Source organism: Hyperoodon ampullatus (assembly GCF_949752795.1).
Source record: "Hyperoodon ampullatus genome assembly, chromosome: 13".
In the NCBI taxonomy this organism is placed as follows: Eukaryota; Metazoa; Chordata; class Mammalia; order Artiodactyla; family Ziphiidae; genus Hyperoodon; species Hyperoodon ampullatus.
Window position 1 is genome coordinate 67,318,379 of NC_136926.1, and position 22,369 is coordinate 67,340,747.

A 22,369-nucleotide genomic window follows, 5' to 3' on the forward strand; every position below is an offset into this window, starting at 1 on the left:
TTTTTGTTTCGAGACGCACGAATCATGGAGAAGTGCTCCGCCGCTGAGAGGATTTCTCTTTTGGCCATGGCGACATCTTCTTTCCGTCCAGTGACAACAAAAATGGGCTCTTCACCACGAACAGGTGTCTTGATATACGTGTTCGTCTTGGCTCTCAGCGCTTTAATTTTACAACCTGTTAGAAAGAAATATGTCGTAAGTATCAACAGTTACTTCAATAATGTTGATAAAGACAAATCACAGAAAGCTCCTTTCAAGCTAAAAGTCTTCGTCTGGGCAGTTTTTCTTCCCTCTTTGAGAGTTTTTTCTTTATCACAAAAACTTATCACTAGATGATGATAAAGCTTTCCTAATTCCACTAAGACTCCTAGATCCTGAGGCATACTTTCCTGGTGATCTCTCATCCTCAGGGAGGAGGTGACACCTCAACTGGAGGTCTTTAACTCAGAGGTCAGGCTTATCGTTTCTTCCTCTTGTTATCAGTCACTGCAAACGATGCATGAAACAGGCCAGCTACACTATAAGCGGGTCTGACTTTCAGAACACTAATAGTTTACTACTGTGCAGGGTGTTGGTGGCAAAGAAAAACCATTAATGTACATGTGAGACATTTAATATCTATCATCTTATTTAATCTACATAACAACCCTAAGGATGAGACTATTATACTCCTTTTATTCCTAAGGAATATAAAGCACAGAAAAATTGTATAACACGTCCAAGTTCACACAGCAAGTAAGTGGCAGAGCCAGAGTTAAACCTAGTCTGACTTCATCATCTATATAGTCTTTTTGCTATTCCCAGAACCTCAAATTCCACACAACTATACTGCGATAAAGACTCTTCAACTGATGTCCATTTAACTGTCTTATTATTTTATCTTAACATTACTCTTTCCTCTGTAAAACTCAATTGATGACAATGGCAAAATGCTCAAGGCTAGTACATCATCTCTTTTCTGTTCCATCAGTTGGATTTCAGGCTTCACTAAGAATCAGTTGTTTTGATTCCCATCGTTTATACTAGCTGCACTCATGCATTAACTGAATTAACAATTACATAAAGCAGTAACATATAAATGTGAGAAGATGCTGAACTTGTATGAAAATTGATTATTTTAAAAAATTTCAATAAAGACGAGTACTTTAAAGAAAAAAGAAAGATGTTGAACTATGGGTGAGACAACTGTAAAATCCTGGGGTAAAAAAACAAACATAGAATAACTTTGCACTCACTGTAAAGTTCTTGCTAAATTCAAAAGAAACATATTGGAAATTGTATGGAATGTGGTCATCAAATGTGGTTTTATTGAAGGACTACGTTGGTTGGCAGCCCCATTCTCAAATAAAAGGCTTTGGCCCTAAATCCTGAATATATTTAAGTTAAATAAGTAAAATATCTAAGACACCTATGCATCACTACCCATGATTACTTTCTGGAGTAATCACCCATTACCAGTGCCAACTGCATAAGATTAGAGGGTTTCAAACGTTAACACAGATGTCAAATACACAACTAAGGCATAGAACTCCGGGGTTATACTTTTCAAAGGTCTTAACGTGAAGCTTGCCAGAAGTACCCTCCTTGCCCCCATTCTTGCCTCACTCCCATCCATCCTCTATAGTCACTTTAGGCAGATGATGCTTTCTAAACAAAGCACCTATCACATGCTCACTTCTTTGCATAAAGTGCTTTAATGGCTCTTTTTTACCATAAGGATAAAGTCAACAGTATGGCACACACAAGGTTCCTCCGTACCTGGTACCTGATTCCTTCTCTCCAGCCTTATCTCTGTACCCCTCTCCTTTCCCCCTCCTCACTTCTTAAGCTCTGTGGGTGTGCTTCCACCATATTGAACTCCTACACATGCTCCCTGGCTTCCATGATCAGAATGTTCCTTTATTCTTGCCCCTTTACTACCAGCTCTGCTTAACTCCTGGTAGCCCTTCCGATTTTAGTTTAGATGCCCCATCCTCTACGGAGCTTCCTCTCCCTCAGGACTGGTTTGTGTGCCCTCCCTAAACATTCTCAAGGCACTGGGTGGTTGGCTATAAGTATATGCCACAGGGTGGCCATATAACTTTTGTTGAAACAAAGATCATTTTTCTATATAAAAACACTGGGCCCCTCTTATACATACTGCTTTGCATCTAAGCATTTCTGTTGAGCTTTCCTGGCCTTTCGTATTCTGGCCCCATACTGCTAATCCAACCCTGTTGAAGGGAGTTGATTATGCTAACTTTTTGCTATGAAGCTACTGATTATGTTATTCAATAACAACTTTACTCAACCTAGCACTGAACTTTTGGATCTGAACCACAAATGAAGATCCTGTTTCTCCTTCCAACAAATTGGAGTACTTAGAAACGGCTGTTTTCTCACTGCTGGATCTTAGGTACCTATCAGGAAAACACTTTCAGAGTCAGGTTTTCTCTACCCTGAAGGTTATATTCAAGAAGACTAGGGGGTGGGGGTGGGTGGGTGGTGTAGCTAAAAGCAAAATTGCAAAGAAAGCACTTAGTGCAGTAACTGGAGGAGGTAAGACGGGCCGAGTGCAATCAGTCAAATTTACACTACTGTAAAACATGGAAGTTTTTATTATAGAGTGCGGCTGTAAGTTTATATCTACAATGAACTACAAGGTTAAATTGATAGTGTAACTTCTGAGTATAGGAAAATACATCTGCTTTTGCTCCACAAAAGAAAGTGAATTGGAAGACCAGAACAATAAAACTTCTACGTCTACTTATCATTTATACAGGCTAAATCTCTAGGAAACTCCCTCATCCAGCACAGTAGGTGCTGCTTGAGGTTGAGAACTGCAATCATTTTCCATTGGCCAATACGTGACTGATGGAGAGATGCCTAAGGAAGTCTGAAAGGGGTGGAATGAACGCCTAATTCTTCATACTACACACCCAGGGGAGTTAACTATCATTATCTGGACACGTGAGTTTCTTCTCTGAGCTACAACTCAACAAGAAGGCAGTCTGCTAGCGTCACATTTCTAACAAAGAGGGTCCTGATCATCCTGCAGAAAAACGCTGGGCAACTTCTATTAAGGACAGAGGGAGAGTTAGCTTGAGAGTCTAGGGTTGGCCCCTCTCAACCCGTACTGTAGTGAACATTAGAAAGCTGCATTAAGAAACTTCTCTAAATGCTTCTGAGACTATAAGCAACTGTCAGGTGCACCTGAGTAGAATACTTTTGTTTAATACCTAGTAGGTATATTATTAACTAAGAAAATATGCCTAAAGGTACACAGACACTATTGGGCCTATGGATGGTACAAATAAATAGATGTTTAATACATAGTTCATTAGGAAGACAGAGAAGACAGATGGTTGGAGTGTGGACCATCTCTCAGATAGGGGCGTAAGATAGGCCTACCCTGCCCAAAAGGGTCATGTGCTTAGGTTTTGCAGATCAGGGGAAAGAGGGAACAGAAAGATAGCAAAGCCGACCCCTTATACACCACTGCCAAGAGAAACAGAAGTATTTCTTTTCGCTCCTAAATTTTATAAGACAGTTTTTTTTTTTTTTTTGCGGTATGTGGGCCTCTCACTGTTGTGGCCTCTCCCGTTGCGGAGCACAGGCTCCGGACACGCAGGCTCAATGGCCATGGCTCATGGGCCAAGCCGCTCCGCGGCATGTGGGATCCTCCCAGACTGGGGCACGAACCCGTGTCCCCTGCATCGGCAGGCGGACTCTCAACCACTGCGCCACCAGGGAAGCCCTATAAGACAGTTTTAACACAGTAGCCTTAACTCAGATCAGGAAACCTATAGGAAACCTCATCAATCACATTATTGTTTCTATGAGAACATGGATATTCTGAGCTCCCAACAACCAACACACGGTTTCTAGAATATATATACACGTTATAAAGTTTGGGACAATTTGAATAGGCAGAGTTCTAAACAGATGGCACAAACTAAGGAGAAAAAACCAATTTGTTTTACTATTTTGCAAGTAGAGGAGGTAAAAAAGCTTTTTGGAGTTATTGATTGATTGATTGATTGATTGATTGTGGTACGCGGGCCTCTCACTGTCGTGGCCTCTCCTGTTGCGGAGCACAGGCTCCGGACGCGCAGGCTCAGCGGCCATGGCTCACAGGCCCAGCCGCTCCGCGGCATGTGGGATCTTCCCGGACCGGGGCACGAACCGCGTCCCCTGCATCGGCAGGCGGACCCTCAACCACTGCGCCACCAGGGAAGCCCTGGAGTATTTTACATTGAGTTTCTATTTGAAAGTGCAATGATATTTTTAAAAACCATTGAAAAGTTTATAATATCAGAGTGTCACAAAACTCATAAGCCATAAAGGTACTGAAAAATTAGACTGCACTTAAAAAAAACTGCTGCATGGCAAAACTCACCAAATACAACGTAAAAAAATTATTTACAACTCACATCACAAATGGCTAATTTCTCTCTCTTACACAGGTACCCATATACCTCTACCCTTATATATCAAAACACCAAAACCCAACAGAAAAAACAGGTGAAAGAAATAGCTCACAGAAAAGGAAATATATAAATGGCTCCAAACATGAAAATTCCCATTTTCATGTGAACTGAGGTATCATTTTCCACCTATAAGACTGTCAAATATCAAAAACAAACAGTGCTAGTAAGAATGGGGAAAAAACCCCCTCATATTTAGCTGCTGAGAGTATAAACTCAAGGGCAGTTTGCAATATCCATCAATATTACAAGTCAAGTATCCTTTTGCCCCTACAATCCCACTCATAGAATTGAGTCTGTAGGAATACTTGCACAGGAGCAAATGACCTTTGCATTATATTACTGTTTGTATTAGTGTGAGGCTGGTACAGCTATATAAGGGAATACTCTGAGTCATAAAACTGGTTGACTTAGGGAGACAGGGTAGGAGGTTGACAATTTTCCTTGTACACTTTTATTTCTTACAAAGTTTGAACCATACAAATGTATTAGTTTTTTTCCAAAGAAATATTAAATTAGAAAAATTTAAAAATTAGTTATGAAGAAACGATACATTTTATTACACTAAGCATATTAATCAGACTTTTGGCTAGTTCTGAGATTTAAAAAAAATTTATGAACAGCAGAGTAAACGATTTCATAACCTCGAAGCTGAATAAGACCAAGAAGTAAGGAATAATAATTGTTTTCTTACAGCTACAAATAAAAACCAACATATGGCAAGCTCTATACCAGACTGTGTAGAGATTAAGAACTAGGATAGCACTAATGACTTGCATAGCTGCAATTTTATTTTGATTTGGAAGTAAATTCTCCCAAGAGAAAGTCTCCAACTTACCTCCCTCCTGTAGGAACCCATTTCCCCTTTCTCTATCACTGTGGCTGGGACTGTATTTCACCTTAAAACTCTTTAGCTGCAGCCAGAATTCTGGTCCTCTCACTCCCTGGTAGAGTAGCAAAGGTTGGGTCTTGCTTCTCCAAGGTAAAGAGAGCTTCTTCCACCAGCTGCCTGAGCAGTTAAGAGGGAGAGGTCCTCTGTTGCTGGGAGAGGAGTTGAAGAAACGGAATTGAAATGATATCTTCAGTGTTTCTGAAACCATGGTTTGCCATATCAATTGAATAGGCTCCAAATGTTTCAGTAAATATGTGTACAATGGGCTGCAACATAAAATGTTCTTTTGCGGGGGTGGGGGGTGGACAAGCAGACAATCTATGCTTGATCTGCCCATGGAGACCTCGTGGCAAGGAACTACAGGTGGCCTGTAGGAGCTGAGAGCTAGAAGGAAAATGGAGGCCTCAATCCAGAAATCTTCTGTCCTTTAGTTTTTGCTTATTACCTGCTTTAGTTTTTTAGTGCTGCCATAACAAGTTACCCCACATAGTGGCTTCAATGCCACAAATTTTTTAGTTTACAATTCTGTAGGTCAGAAGTCTGACACGGGTCTCAACAGGGCTAAAATCAACGTGTTTGCAGGGCTGTGTTTCTAGAAGCTCCAGGGAAGAATCTATTTCCTTGCTCATTCAGGTTATTGGCAGAATTTAGTTGCTTCCCATCATAGGACTGAGTTCCCTGCTTTCTTGCCGACTGTCTGCTGAAGGCCATTCCCAGCTTCTAGAGGCCACCAACATGGCTTGTGGCCCTGTCTCTCCGTCTTCAGAGCCAGCAATGGAGGTTGAATCCTTCTCATACTTCAGATCTCTCCCCATCCTGTATCTGACCCAGCTGGGAAAGTTCTTCTGCTTTTAAGGACTCCTGTGTTTACACTGGGCCCACCCAGATGATCTCAGACAACCTCCCCATCTCAAGGTCCATACTCCATATACATATTCAGAGTTTCCAGGGATGTAGGGTGTAGGCATCTTCAGGAAAAGGGGGTTTATTCTGCCTACCGCATTATCATTTTTCCCTTTCTCCAATTATTTCCTCCATTCTTCCAGGTCCCTGGCTTTTGAACAAAGGAAAGTATTTGGTTCAGAAAAAATTTAAACCCTAACCCAAGAAGACAGACCCAATATCCAGGGCAGTCGCCAGATATAAGTAGCTAGATATAAATACAAGAAAAGTCTGGGGATCACGGGCACTGGAGTAGGGTGAAGGGATAAACTATTGATAAAAATCAAAATAGGTAGAAAAGAAATAGATAAGCCAGGGTGCTGACAAAGACAGGGTGTTTATGTTGAGACATAAGTGATTTGGTAAGAGATGCACAAGTAAAACCTGGCCTCCACTTGTCCTAAGGTATGTGGCTAGGTGTTCCTAGCTAAACCACTCCTTTGGCCCAAGAACATTCACAAGCCTGATGCTTAAACTTACCCATTCAAATATTAAATTCCCTATAAAGGTGCTGGTGCTAATTCCAGGTGATATACAGGAACTATCATAATTTCTGCTCTCAAGGAGCTCACAGTATAGAAAGGAAAGGAGCTCACAGTCATGAGAACAATACTGATATAATACTGATATAATACTGATATAAGATAATTGCTCTAATGAAAATAGGCATACAAAGCAGTGGGGGCATAGAAAAGGAGAGGGCTTTGTTGCTTACAGAAAATGAAAGAAGACTGCAAAGGCATTTGAACTTAAGCTTGAAGAAAGTAGCTCTGCCAGGTGGGAAGGAAAGTAGAGGGAACTGCAAGTGCCAAAGCAGGAATCAAGAGCACAGGATGGCCACACCTGGCTCAGTGTTGTGGGAGCTTTAAGTGACTGGAGGGTAGAATGGCAGGGGAGCAGGTCAGATGGGGGATGATTCAGTCTTTAACACGAGGCAAGGGAGTTTAAAGTCTATCTTGTAGGTGCAAAGAACTTGTTTTGTTTTTTTTTTAAAGAAGTCCCAAATGTTATGTGAAGTGTCGCAGATTTTCGACAGATTTTGTTTTCTAGAAACTAAATTCATTGTATTTCCCATTCATTTCATCAATTAGCTACAAATATAAGGTGATTTAAGAAAGCTAAAACCCTTATAAACACACACCAAAACTATGTGTATTTTCACTTTGGGTCATCCTTGGGGTATATCTTTCTTCAGAAATTCTCCCCAAGAGGTTTAATTTTAAAAGGGAAATCAGTATACACACACATACAGAAAGACACTTTAATAACAATGAAGAGGGGGAGTGAAACTCCTTGAGTAGTTCTTTTTACCTTTAAGAAAATTAGAACTCTGGGCTTGATATTTAAATTACCCCCGGCTCCCACCCCATCCATCTCCTAATTAAGTGGCCATCACTTACCTTCTCCCAGATTTTATCATCTCCTAAACATGCCTTATTCTTCCTTGTCTCTGCCTAGATATTTCCCTAAATAACCTGGAAAATACTCCCAGTACTTCCCCTCCCTGCCCCCCCAAATCTTCTGAGTAACAAACTCTTCTGAGTAATAAACACAGTCATTTGGAAAAGATGAAGACTGTGTGTGAAAGGCTCTATGAACTCAAGAAGAATACAAATATAGATATGACTTTATCACATCTACCACTTACTAATACTATTCCAAGGTCTAGTTTAAAGGAAATAATGTAAGGAAAAAAAACTGATTATCTGCAGGACTGGGTTCTAATCTACCACCAGAGTTTGCTTGTGGTTTTAATGTTAGGTCATTCAACCTCTAGCTCCTTCCCAATGCTTTTATCTTTTGACCTAGTCCCTTTTCTCCTAGGAAATACAAAATCACTTCTGAAGTCTAAAAAGCACTTGGGAAATCAGATACTACCATATCTCACATGCATACATCTATTCTTCCTTTCCTCAAGAAAAGTAGGTTGAATTATAGCTGGGAACATAAGACTTTGAATAGACCATCACAAACCATCTTTGGGAGCTCTGACAGGCCACCAAACCTCTATCTCTCCCTTCATGGCTGAGGAACTATAATTAAAGTTACTTCTCTCATTTGGTTGTTGCAAGGATTAAATGAAATAATGTATTAAAAATACTTATTACAATGCCTGTGTTCAGTAAAGGACAGCTTTTTTAGGCTACCTAACCACCCCCCCCCCACCATTTCAAGTATTTCATGAGTAAACTGAGCCAATAGGCTTGGCTTTGAAATAGTAAAATAAGTAGCACACTTTTCAGTTTTCCAAACTCTCCTATATTTTCATTTAATCATAACAGAGTGATGATTGGCTTAATAGCTTTAGGAAGGATAGGAAAGAACTAAACTGAAAGAGCTTAGAGAGATCTCCCAGCTGGAAAGTCAGATCTCAAACACAAGTTGCCTTAATAATTCCATACTCCTATCACTACTCCATACTATTTTTCTCTAAAAGCATTAGAGAAACACATTATTTTATATGTACATTTCATGATATATTAGAATTAATGAGGGGATCATATTCTTTAATGATTTTATATATAAATAAGATCCCTTTCCTCTTGGAAGAGTCTAGACAGACTATTCAAAACTCCTGTAATTTTACAAGGACTCAATTTTTCAGTATTAAGAGCTTCACAGACTGATGAATATCAGCTAAATCCCAGTAAGAGAGTGTTTCTTATGCACACAACTTAATCCAACATTTAAGTAAATTGTTTAGATTAGCAATGCAATGGATTCCTAAACGCACAATATAGAAACAGCTTTCCTTTCCTGGGTTCAAGGGTCCTTCTTGTAGCTCTAGTCAAAATTTTCTGAAATTTTCTGTTAAGAATACTGTTTCACTTTAGACATCACTATGTCAACATTTCAAACAGCTTCATTTATGTGATCTTAGTTTTGATTACCAGTATTCATATGGACATCTAATGCCCTAAATCAAGTAGCATCTAAAACAAACAGATCCAAACAACTTTAGGTTGACTGGCTCCTCAAGTAAAGGCAAGAGGGAAGAAAACGCCACAACATGAAAACTAAAATGATAAATAATAAAATGGCAAGTTTCTAATCCAACTATTCAGTTCAATAAAATAAACAGCAAGTATCTGCTACGTTTCAGGTACTTTAACTGACATTAAGATGACTGAGATTCAGTTCTGCCCTCACTGACTTGTACCAAACTTCAAGCACCAAAAGGATTTGGTGTCTACATGTGTTCAAGTACAGATATTGATCTGTCATTTTCGCTGCTTTGTCTGCTTGTTCTACCACTTACTGAGTTGGAGTGTTCAAGTCTCTAATTCTATTAGCTTGAGACCCTGGATAAGTTATTTGTATCCCCATAGATCTGTTTCCTTATCTGTATGGTGGAAATAAGAATGGATCAAATGAGATGATATACTACCTGACACATTTAAATGTTTGTTATTATTATTATTTTTTAAATCAAATGAATCAATTTTCTATAGAAAGTTAAAGAACATTAAAAAATTTTAATCCTGAAGATAAAACATATTTAGATTGTGAAAAGCATGTTAAGATATTATAAACTTTAAGAAACTGGGAGAAAATATGTTGAAGTCAATCTAATTGGTAATTTGAAACCTGGTTTACTTTTACATGATTTTAGGATCTCTTTTTGGACAAAAATAAGAATATAAGAGCTACAAGAGATAATCGAGTTCAATCTCATATGTGAAGAAAACTGAAGCTGACAATTGCCCAAAGTTATAAACTAATGATTCCTAAATGCCCCAATTCCCTAAATACACCATTCTCTCAACCTGCCTTATTTTCCTAGTTGATTCTTAGAAGTGGAGAATTCCCTGCATAAAGGTATTTTTAAAAATAGAAGTTAAACTAAATTTAAAATCCCCCTCCTTTTTCACGTAGTTTAGACAAGAGGATCGACATACTTAACAAAAAAAGGGCTCATATTTGGCCTTTCACTAAAGCTGTGACACCCAGAAGAGGGTGTAAATTAGAGATGAAAGGCAGAACAATTTTCCTAACTGGGGATTTTAAAATTAGGTTCATGCCCTTTAGAGTATGTTAATACAAAGCTGAGAATTACCTCTGTATGGGAATCATATAATGGAATCAGATTCATTTGTAAATGATTCTCTTCCAGACTATAGACTAGCTTAGGTCTTTACCAGGAAATACATTTCAAAAGTGCTGATTTTAAATAAAATTTTAAGACACTGTAAACTTTAAAAAATATAATATACATCACTAACTAGTGGTATATATGTCCTAGGAAAAACTTACTAAAATGACAATTTTTGGTTTCAACTAGCATTTGCTCAGTGTACAAATCTAGCAGTAAAAAAAATTATAAACTTTACCCTGCCTCATATATAATTTATTATCTCTATACTTTCCATTGTACAGTGAATCTGTACTAATGACATCTTCTCATACCTGATCCTCACAACGGAGAGCGGGTGGGGGAGGGCCGGGAAGAACAGCTGGATGGACTGGCTTCCCCCCACCAGAGGAAACCGAGACAGTGAGGTTAAGCGATTTGTCCATGGTCACAGGCGACAATTGGTAAAGCCAGCTCTCTAACAAGTTTCCTAACTCCAAGTTCAATGTCCTTTCCTGCAGGTACTGGTGGAAAGGTAGAAGATAAGCCAAAGGGGAGGGGAGAGTGGTATAGAAAGGGGGACAGTAATAAAAAGGTCAGCCCAAAGGGCAAACATTTTACACTGGTAACCTAGTAGTTTGGAACTATTACCTCCCCACTCTCCTCTAACTACGTTTAAGATGAAACTACTTTATGCTTACCTTCAACTACATCTGCAGCTCATTAAATAATTTTATTATTTTAAGGCCTAGTCTTATTATTTCACGATACCACTTTACTTGTGGTCAAATCAGGCTTCCCTGCACGCAATGAACTGCAGTTTTTGCTTACTGGACAAAGGCAACAAACCATGCCCACACAAACTGTTCTTAAATCTCGAACGCTGGCATGAAAGAGGTGCTATAATTATGCAGTGTAACTTAAAATTCTCAAAATCAGTCATGGAATAAAGCCTCAAAGTATTCAAATAACATTATGCTGTGCATATTCAATTTAGCATAGTTTGGCTTGGTATTACTAGCATTAGAATATCATTTTAAAAGCTTAAATATCAGATGTAATCCTTATAAATGTCTATATGGTACCTAATGGAAGTACGGGAAAAAAGTTAAAAGTAAACATGCATTATGGTATACAAGCCATTTGAGAAGGATTAAGATGCAGTTTAATAAATATATCACTTTAGAATCACCTGAAGATCAATGGGGTTTTAAAACAGATTATCCATATCTGTTTGGAGTTTCCTAAAGGAGTTTTTTTTTTTTTTCTTTTTGCCTGCGCTGCGCAGCATGTGGGATCTTAGCTCCCTGATCGACCAGGGATCGAACCTTGCCCCCTGCAGTGGAAATGCAGTCTTAACCACTGGACCGCCAGGAAAGTCCCTAAAGGAGTTTTTAAGCTGCGAATACACTTTCCTATTTAGTCTCTTATGGCCACTTTTTTTTTTAACATCTTTATTGGAGTATAATTGCTTTACAATGGTGTGTTAGTTTCTGCTTTATAACAAAGTGAAATCAGTTATACATATACATATGTTCCCATATCTCTTCCCTTTTGCATCTCTCTCCCTCCCACCCTCCTTATCCCACCCCTCTAGGTGGTCACAAAGCACCGAGCTGATCTCCGGGTACTATGCAGCTGCTTCCCACTAGCTATCTATTTTACGTTTGGTAGTGTATATATGTCCATGCCACTCTCTCACTTTGTCACAGCTTACCCTTCCCCCTCCCCATATCCTCAAGTCCATTCTCTAGTAGGTCTGTGTCTTTATTCCCGTTATGAGCACTTTTATCCATAATTTTTTTCATTTTGAGTTTAAATTACAAATCCTATAGGGCATAAATTACATTTAAAAAATTCTGTCACAATCCCATAGATTTTAAAATAATACTGTGGTAATCATCATGAATATTTTGGATCTCTCCTGTAGGCACATGATTGTAATGCAATTTCTCGCCCACTTGAAGTTAGGTGTGTCCAGATGACTTGCTCTGATAAATGAAATATGAGCGGATGTGATCATTATTACTTCTGGGTCTAACATTTAAAGACCAGTGTGTGCTGTGCCACTGTCTCTCATCCTTCTGGCACAGGGGAAGACCAGCTAACACTTGAGATGGTGGCTGCTTCACTGGTCTAAGACTCTGAATGACTAAAATGAGCACAGCCCCTGTGAATAAGAAATAAACCACTGCTGTTTCAATACTGAGATGCTGGGGTTCTTTGTTATCACAGCATCATTTAAGCCTATCTGGATAGAGGTGCCATGTGCTTAACAGGCATTTAGACATCAGTTCGTTCTAGTTCTATCACCTTAGATGAATATAGTAATGTGTGAAGACTGTCTGCTCAAGCCGAGGAAAGGTGAACGAGATTAACAGAGTGGTTCGAATTAATTTCAGATTTAACTTAACAAAAGTAGTATGTGCTTATCACTTACAGTTTCATATATGTCAATTTATTTGTGTACAATTCATAGTCCCCGGAGGTGTTGTAGATATGATTATACCCATCTGAAGAAGAATCTGAAGCCTAGGGAGTTTAAGTGATTTGTCCAAGACCACAAAGTGAGTTAATGGCACAGAGTAATCAGAATTTAGGAATTTTAATTTCTGCTTGCTGGCTCTTTCCAACATATCACAGCTGAGCAGAGACTGTTAAAGGCAAATTGGGACAGTTTTCAACAAATATTTTTATATTAAAACATACATTCTAAAACATTTTTGTATTCAGTTTAAGACAAAAGCAATACATTCCTCAATCTGTACAAATATTAAATTCATTCAAAACCAAATCCATAAAATATTAAGCACTGTCTTATAACTAAATTCCACCTTTCCTTGAAAACTTAAAATGTAAGAACTATCTAGAATTCCAACCCACAGACATTGTTGGAAATTTTCCTCAATGGAAATCTCTAACAGATTAATAGTTCTCAAATACTCGATTCCCTGGATCATTTTTAGGTCACTGGCATTTCTACCAGGGGGCAGAAAATACACCCTTGAATTACCACTTTATTTTCCATTTCCTCCCTAGTGAATCAAAATAGTTCATTAGCTGAGTAAGGCAGGAAGAAAAGGCAGTAGATTCCCCAACCATTTGCAAAACAATTATAATAATCGAACCTTCCCCAATGGTCCCAGAGCTAATACAAACTATTATTTATATTTTAAAGTCTAGAAAAATGACGTTTAATTTTTAAAGCTAGCATGTATATACACACAAATTAACTTTCTGAATTATAAATGACAGTGAATTTCTAGTTAGACACATTAGAACTAGAATGTTAGAATGACCTGTGCCTTCTGTGTAGTAGACACCAAAATTTTATTAAGTAAATTAATTTGGACAGTGATGATATTTTAAGTTATGCATATTAGAAATACAGTACCCCAACTCACAATTAGGGCAGAAACTAACCCAAAATATTATTAGCCTTTCTGAGTAAGATGCTTCAATACTGAGGCAGCAATGTAGAATGAGAACTTTTATCTTTACTAGCAAACAAACTGGTCTAACCCCAAGTTCCACTATCTGAGCAAGATACCTATCAGCACCTCAGTTTCTATGTCTGTAAAATGGGGATAACCACCTAGCAGAGTTAAATGGCATGTAATATAGTAACTGGCAGAGAGAATGCCAACAATCCCCTCTCTTCTACAAAAGAGACACCATGCTTTAGCATTATTCTGAAACTATTTCTCCTCATGAAATGTATATTTCTTCTTAAACAGGGAATTTACGTACAAGACCAAGCTTGCTCTTTTTAGAACTTGGAAGAGTGGTTCCACCCTAGGAAACTGGGAAAAATTTTTCACAAGGATGTATTTAAGACAACCTCAAGCAATGTAACATATTAACTGTTTAAAAAGTGACAATATACACAATCACTGGGGATCAGTGGAGAGAGAGCAGCTCAATAAAGAAGAAAAAAATTTCTAAGAAGGTCTAGCTCAGTGATAGCTAAAAGAGGGTACAAGAAAATTCACTGGAGTGCAGAAAAAAAAAATCAAAACACTCCAATTTCCATCTTTACCTCATCCTTTTAAAATTGTTTACATGTTTAATAATGTATAGTATATCAGCATATGTATTATTCATATATATCCAGATATTGAGAGTATTAGCTTAAATGCTGACAGTATACAATTTAAAAAAGCCAGAAATAGCCCTTCTTGACTAGGAGGCTAGAGAACACACATAGCCCATCAAGTAAATCACTAATGAAAATAGTTAAAGAAGTACATTAATCTTAAACAGTAATATAAAACCTTGGATTACAAGTCTTTAGCCTCTTTTCAGTTCCTGGCTTTGTTGTACAGTATTGTTGGGTTTCAAAATGAGATGCACACTTAAAAAAGGGGGGCCAATTTAACGGTTGCAAATGACCATATGCTGCTGGGGAGTATAAATATGAGGTCAAAGCTCTGCAAACTTTCATCACGATCAAAAGCAGTGGTTTGTTTTTCTGAAAGACAACGAAGCTAGAGGCCATCTACATGAGTTGCTAGTCTATATGACTCAGAATTCCATTTGTCCTACTCTTTGCTTCAGAGCTGGTCACAGATGTCTCCATCTGTGACATAATTATTTCCAAAACCAATTAAGAGATGTCAAACAGAAAATTATGACTTCAGGTAATGAATAAAATGGCAGGAAGGGATAATTCTTAAGGAGGAAAATTTTGTTCATTCAAAGCAAAAAGTAAACTAAATGATTTGCCCTGTTTATTCACTTAGGGAAAGGGGAAATTATCACACTGTAAAAGGATGCAAACATTAGAAGTTGCCTGGTTTTCTGCAGGAGTGCGAAAATAACTTCACAGGTTTCATCATGGTGCTGCTGAGGGGTGTTCGTGGCAAAGGGAGTCAATGATCCACTAGTTGAATGGTTCAGAACGGGAAAAGGATGAGACTTTTTGTTCTTAAGATAAGATAGAGGATGATGACATACTTTTAACAGTGCTGTCAACTCTGGGAAAATATTAAGCGTAAAAGGAATAGTCAGCAATTTGTCTCCATGTCCTAAGACATAAATAGATTCACATTTCCTTACTAACCAGTAAGCTCAGCCCTAAAAAGAAAAACTAAAGACCATTTCATTGCTATAATTTGGTACAAAATACAAACTTGGAATGAATTCAGTTTACTTTCAAATAATGGATCTACATAAAGGTAACAGTCTGCATAATTAAGGAACATTTAATCATGCTTTAAAGGGTATAATACAGAAGACAAAAATTTGTATTAAACTAAATATACAAAAGATATCAGTATCTTGTCCCCTAGGAAAACTGTCCTATAAGTGTTCTTCTCCTTCATTATCCTAAACTGTCACCATGAGCACACTGAAGCAACTTGTGCTGAGCAAGTGTCACCCTAGTAGGGCCTGAACAGACACCTTCCCAGCCCCTTTTCACCACTCTCCTAAGTATTAAAAAAAAAAAAAAACTTCCCCTCCCCTCCAGCAGCAACTTTCCAACCATACCTAGACTATGTCTCCACACCTTTCCTCACACTGTCCCTCATTCTTTCTCCCATCTCCATTTGTTAAAGTCTTATCCGTTCTCCAAGGCCCTCCAGGGTTGATGTCCTTATACGTACCACTTTGTCACACACTAGAGTTAATGCCATGAACTACAGATTAGATGAGCGCCATTCCGCTGTTTATTAGACTGTTAGCTTCTTACGGGCAGCCAAGTTAGTCTGAATTAACCTCACATTCCCAACTGCCATAAACTCAATGCCTGGCAAAATACAAACCTGATACATAGCAATTCCCCGATGTTGTTAACTGAATAACCAACTCATTCTGAGTCTACAATTTGAGATGTTATAATTTTATCCTATGTGAGGTGAAACAGTTCTCTCCTGGATTAGTATCTTCAGTATTGCAAAAACAAAACAACAAAAACAAACCAAACAACAAAAAAAGGAATACAAAATTTATCTACCAAACTACGGAAATAAACTCTTAATTGACGGGCATCAGCTTTGAACACTGCCTTTAAGTACCAGTCACCAGGCAGTCTGAAATACGCTATTTCCTCTAACCAGATTTCAGATGGATTTTTCTTATTAAAATCCTAGAGGTAAGAGATGAGCCAACTCTGATATTTGAAACCACCATTTCGACAGACCTCTTATTTATGTGTACTCTAGACCACTTGGGAAAGATGAGATCATTTAAGCAGCAGCGCCATCACTTCTCTTTATTTGACCCCAACAATGCTCTCAACCTAACAGGAGAAAAACATGCATCAACCAGGTTAAATCATATTGTAATAAGGCAGCGGCAGGTAATATTTACTCCTTCAGTAACGGGGAAAAGAGCTACGCTAAAGAGCATAAGACCTTCCCTAAAAATGTCGGATACAGAGGTACTCTGGGCATCCCTTCCCCCACCTCCACAAATCTACTCCTGGAATCTGAGACCTAGGTCCTTTGTCTGAGCAATGTGGGAGGAGTCTGTCTGCAGTACTGGTGTGCTGGCAAGTGAAGAGAATTTACTGAAAACTGTATAAACGCATGAAGTTCCTTAACTCAATTACTTTACTGTCCAATTTTTCTTCATCGTGTACCCTGAAGTGCTCTAAAAGGTACCCAACGTGCCTTTTCGAGAGTTAAAATGTATCGAAACGAATACAATAAGATCAACAGAGAGTTAGCAAAAAAGCTAAGTTTTTGAACAGCGGAGGGGCGGGCGGTAAGAACGACCACTTGAACATCCCCTTCCCTCTCGAACGAGCTCTTTCTACAAGCCTCCATTTCTGTCCATTTCTTCTTCCCAACAAGCCGTTGTAAGGCAAGCTGAGCGCTTTTACAAAGACGGTCGGCTGCGCAAACTTGCAATCTCAAAGCTTTCCGTGCACAACACCGAATCCACAACCGACCCGACCTTTTACCACCTCACTGAGGTTTTTGGTGCCACGCCAGCCGGGTGTTCCAGGAATACAGCCCGAGTAAAGTGAACACCGCCGGATAGAGTGGCTCGAGAAACTTAGCACCTTTTATCACTCAAGATGAGAGGAACACCGTGGGATTTTCGCAAGGTGACCCATCTTCTCAGCTCGTCGACCCTCGGCTCCTCCCAGACCCCTTCCCGGTGGACCTGGAGGACTCTCCAGGTTCGCCTTTTCTGCCCCAAGCTCCTTTCTTTCGTCTCCCCACCCACGCCCGGGGGCCAAGCCCAGCTGGACACCCCCCACACCCGCACTCACCCTGGCGACCGACAATCTCGGCGACATGCTCGGAGCTGGGCACCGGGACGCACTCGGTGGTGTTGACGCTCTTCCTCCGGAGCAAGGCCGCTTGTTCCCCGTTCAGGGCGGCTGCCGCCGCCCCGCAGCCGCCTGGTCCGTAGGCGTGGGACAGCATCGCCGCCATCATGCCCTGGGCATCGTCCCCTCCGTAGAGCACCCCTGCCGCCGCGGCCGCCTCCCGGGCATCAAAGCCGGCGGCGGGCAGCAGGACCGACCCCAGGGACCCGCCCGGGATCGGCTGGGTCTGAGAGGCGGCGGCCGCTGGCGGCGACAGGAGCAGCAGAGACGGCCGGTCCTCCTCCTCTGCCTCCTCCAGCTCCTCCTCCTCCAGCAGGTCTCCGTCCAGCTCCGCTTCCTCCCCCTCCTCCTCGTCCTCCTCCAGCTCCAGCTCGGCCGCCTCCGAGACCTCGGGCCGGCCGGGAGGAGCCCGCTCCTCCGGAGACAGCCCCGCCGCCCGCCGGGCCTGGCCCTCCCCAGGGCTGGGGTCGTCGAGGCCTAGCGCGGCCAGGCGCTCCCTCAGCAGGAGCCCGTCCCCCTCGATCTCCGGGCCGCCCGCGGGCGGTGGCAGCGGCGGCGGCGGCGGCGGCGGGGGCGGCTGCGGCAGGGGGGCCGGGGCCGCCGCCAGGGCCAGGGCCGCGGAGCTGCCGCTCGGCATCGCGGCGGCGCGCTGTCAATGGCGGCGGCGGCGGCGGCGGCGGCGGCCGGGTCAGGCGCGGCAGGCGGCGAGCCCCATGGCGGACAGGGCCCCGGCCCTGCTCAGCGCGCAAACACCTTTCCTCTGGGGAGGCGGCGGGGCTGGCGACCCGGGCCGAGCAGCGCCAGGGCCGACCGGAGAGGGCGGGGTGGAGGAGCAGGGGAAGGTGGCAGAGGTAGGTAACTAGGTGGGTGGGTGGGGACGGCAGCGGGGCGGGCTGGTGGAGGTGGCAGCAGCTCCCCTCTCAGGGTTTCTTTTGTTTCATGCCCTTAACCAGCCCCCGGCGCGCGCGGCGGCGGCGGCGACGCCCCACGCCGCTCTCCGAATGAAGCCGGCACCCCCTGATTGGCCGCTTTTAATCGCTGGGAGCCCGCCCTCTCCTCCCCGCAGCCTTCTAACTCCAAGCCCTAGCCCCACCCCCCACCCTCTTCTCGTGCTCCGCCCCGCCCCTCCCCAGAGCTCTGATTGGGTGACCGAGACGAGCCAGCCCCGCCAAGCCTTCTCCTTCCGTCCTCTGCCCTCCCCCATTCATAATAAACTCCATTCTACACAGTTTATTAGGTTTATAACTGGACAAAGTCACACGTGTACAAAATGAAGCTCACACTATCCCAAAGCAGAGTAGGAATTGAGGGCTGGGGATCCGTTACTGGCCTTTGGGGGAGCTCCGAGGTGAGGGGCAGCCGACCCTCCCACTCCAGAGAGATGTGGCCACAGGGGAGGGGAGGAGATGGGGCCCACCTGGCTTTGGTCGCGGAACTCCCTCCCCTTTCCCTACTGGCTCTCGAGGAGAGGGACTGTGATTGTTCGCTTTACACGTCACTCTGTGACATAGCAGGTGGAGGCGGGGAAAAGGAGGCGGGACGAAGGCAAGGCAGCAGAGGCTGGAACTAGGAGCCAGTAGGGGTTTTCGCGCAGGCGCGTGCAGTCGAAGCAGACACCTGGGTTTCTTCGGTTCCCCGCATCCCTCTGGCCCACCTGGGTGGGGTCTTTTAGCCCACCGTGAGAGCGGCCTTGGAGCGTAGCGTAGGCATGGGCCCGGAGGGCGTTGTTGAAGAAGTGATTTCCCACTTGCAGGGTAAGGGCCTAGGGAGAGTCATCGAAGGAGGGGCCAGTGAAGTGTTCTCCAATCCAGCCGCGGGGGTGGTTTCCTGAGCCGCGTGGCTCCTGGGCCTTCCCTGCACCACTCCGGAATGCTCCTCCCGCAGGGCAGGGCCCTCCCACGCCCAGCTGGCCCGGCTTCCAATACGAGGCCGGTTGATTACATCAGGAACCTTAAATGCTGGACTTGAGTTCTCTGGGGCTTTTCAAGGAAATTAAATAATCTTTTCCTCCTCCAAGACGTTCTTCCCACAGTATTGTCCGGGTGATCCCACACAGTGGCTACATTTTATAGGGGTTTATTTTTAAATGGCGTGTTAAAAATAAATCTTATTACCTTACTTCATCTTAGGCTCTGACCGTCAGCCCTCCCCTCCCCGCTCCCCTTTACCTCCGCCCCTTTAGTACTAGGTGGTCTCCCCAGGTTAGTCTTAATCACCTGCGTTGTCTTACAGAGGTAGAATGTGAACAACATAATGTAATTTTAAGGTTTCTAGTGTCCCCATTATAAAAAGTAAGAGGAAACAGTTTTAATAAATATACTGATCTCAGAATATTCAACGTTATCATTCAACATGCAATCAATATAAAATTATTGATATATTTTAGTTTTTTCGCGCTAAGTCTTTGAAAATGGTGCGTATTTTACACTAGGATATCTCAATGTATGTTCGCTTCACACTAGCCATATTTCAAGTACTGAGTACTAGTAGCTCTAGACCTTGATTTTTGAATTATAAATTGAGATCCTTTGTATTTTGGATTTATTATATCTTTCTCCCTCAAAATCGTTTCTTATGTGTGAGCTTGAATGAGCACCAACTTTTCTAAATTGTCTAGGGTGTTACAAAGACACCCTGAGAGAGTCCAAGAGAAGGCTGAAACTATGCCTTCTATTTCTCTGTTTTGTGCCCTTATGGCCATGTGCACAATTCTACTTCAGTTTATCCACCCCTCCAATCAAAGGCATAGAGAATTTTAGCTAATATGAACCTTTCCTGTTACTCCACTGTTTCCTAGTCCTTCTATAACCCTGTATGTTGCTTCTCTAACAACTCATTAGTAGCAGTAGCCTCAGGAGCAGTGATTTCAACCCTGGCTGTACAACAAAGTCAAGAAGGGCTTTTTAAAATGGTAAATGCAGAGCAGGAAGAAGCAAACCCTGGATGTTGGGATTAACTGGATCTAGAGTGGGAACCTGGACATGTTTTTAGAGAACTACACAGGTTGTTCTGAAGCTCACCCAGAGTTGAGAACACTGATCCAGGGTGTGAGTTTTGGGGTGTACAGGAGTAATCTTGCTATTTACTGAAAAGTGATCTTTTTCTCCCTTACCTTCCCAATTAGGTACAATTTTCACTGATTTACTATATCTACACCCCTTTGGTGATATACCCCAAGGACATAATGTTTCATGGCAGCTTAATAAAGGTACTGATTTCTTTTTTTATATTTACCAGTGAATAGCTTGTATAACTAGACATTTACTTATAGAATATGCAAATATGCTTGCCGTCTGATATTTCTGTTTAAACAATAATCATTATTTGAAGGGTAGATTTCTCTAGCAAAGCAAATCTCATTTCAAGGGAGAAAGTAAACTAAAACACAAAGCGGCACTCCCAGGATATTTTTGTCAGGAGGAAATGCATAGCAGAATTACAAATGAAACTCAGATGTTCCTTTCTCTACCTCTTTTCATGAGTTGTCATTTAATGCTCACCCCTGGTCTTACGTTCTCTTCCCGAGGACTCAAAGCAAAAGCTGTAGCAGGAGTGATAGTTCCCCATACATTTTCCTTTTGAGAGGGAGAGATGTAAAGAATAGATTCCTGTAGATAAATCCATTTGGCTAAGATTTTTTTAAATGCCAAGTGGTTTAATTTATGTGTTCATAATATAAAAATTGCTTTCTGCTTCATTCTCATATAGTAAATGAGGTTTCATAAGTTTCCATACACAAATGTATACATTCATGCATTAATTTAGATTTGATCAATACTGTGATTTATGAACAAGCTAGGAGTTATTGAAGCTTGGAGACCTTCCCGTTTGGGTCTAAATTTATTGTCTTGTATTAAATCTTGCTTATGAAGCAAATTTAAGATTTTCTTTTGATCTAAATATATGACTGGGATTCTTTCATTTAAATCCATTAAACACAATCATCCCCTTCACCCTCCCCCAACCACACAGCACATTAATTTGCACCTGAATTAGTTTTCTCTTTCATTCCTATGCTGTTATGAAGTAGGTTGATAACACTGCTGTAGGAGAGTTGCTTTAAAGACCTTAGGACAAAAAGGAAACTACAGAAGTGGCTACATTTTATCAACTAGCAAGCTGACTGCTAAACTAGCCTTAACGCTAGTTTAAAAATGGAACTGTAGGGCTTCCCTGGTGGCGCAGTGGTTGGGGGTCTGCTTGCCAATGCAGGGGTCGCGGGTTCGTGCCCCGGTCCGGGAGGATCCCACACGCCGCGGAGCGGCTGGGCCCGTGAGCCATGGCCGCTGGGCCTGCGTGTCCGGAGCCTGTGCTCCGCAACGGAAGAGGCCACAACAGTGAGAGGCCCGCGTACCGCAAAAAAAAAAAAAAAAAAAAAAAAAAAGGAACTGTAATGATATTAAGGTTGGACCAGTTGCAAACTAAACGGACCTTAACAAAGATGTTTGTCCTAGTAAGAAAACCGAGATAATTAGATACTAAGTTTGAAGCAATGCTGTAAAGACAGCCACAAAAGCATGGTGAAAGATTTGGCTGACACCCTCACCTAGAACCCCAAAAGAAACATCTGCTTTGTTTTAAGGCAGGATGGGTTTCCTTATGGTAGGATGTCCCCTGGGAGCAGCAATACCCAGCTCCATAAGTCTTCCTCAATGAACATGTCATTCTCCTGCTTGCAATGGCTCCCAGTTGTCTAGGAATAAAGTTTCCTACCT

General features: G+C 41.7%; 1 protein-coding gene across 1 annotated transcript in view; it reads right to left on the minus strand.

The window, feature by feature from the left end:
• The window catches only part of MEX3C (mex-3 RNA binding family member C), a gene marked incomplete at both ends in the record, with an annotated part of 19,342 nt that extends 1,051 nt beyond the window's left edge, over positions 1 to 18,291 (minus strand). The window contains 2 exons of the mRNA XM_079717824.1: positions 1 to 175; positions 17,595 to 18,291. The exon at positions 1 to 175 is cut by the window's left edge and continues 1,051 nt beyond it. Coding sequence (XP_079573950.1) covers positions 1 to 175; positions 17,595 to 18,291 — 872 coding nt within the window. The remainder of the gene's footprint in view (positions 176 to 17,594) is intronic.
• Between the last annotated feature and the right edge of the window lie 4,078 nt (positions 18,292 to 22,369).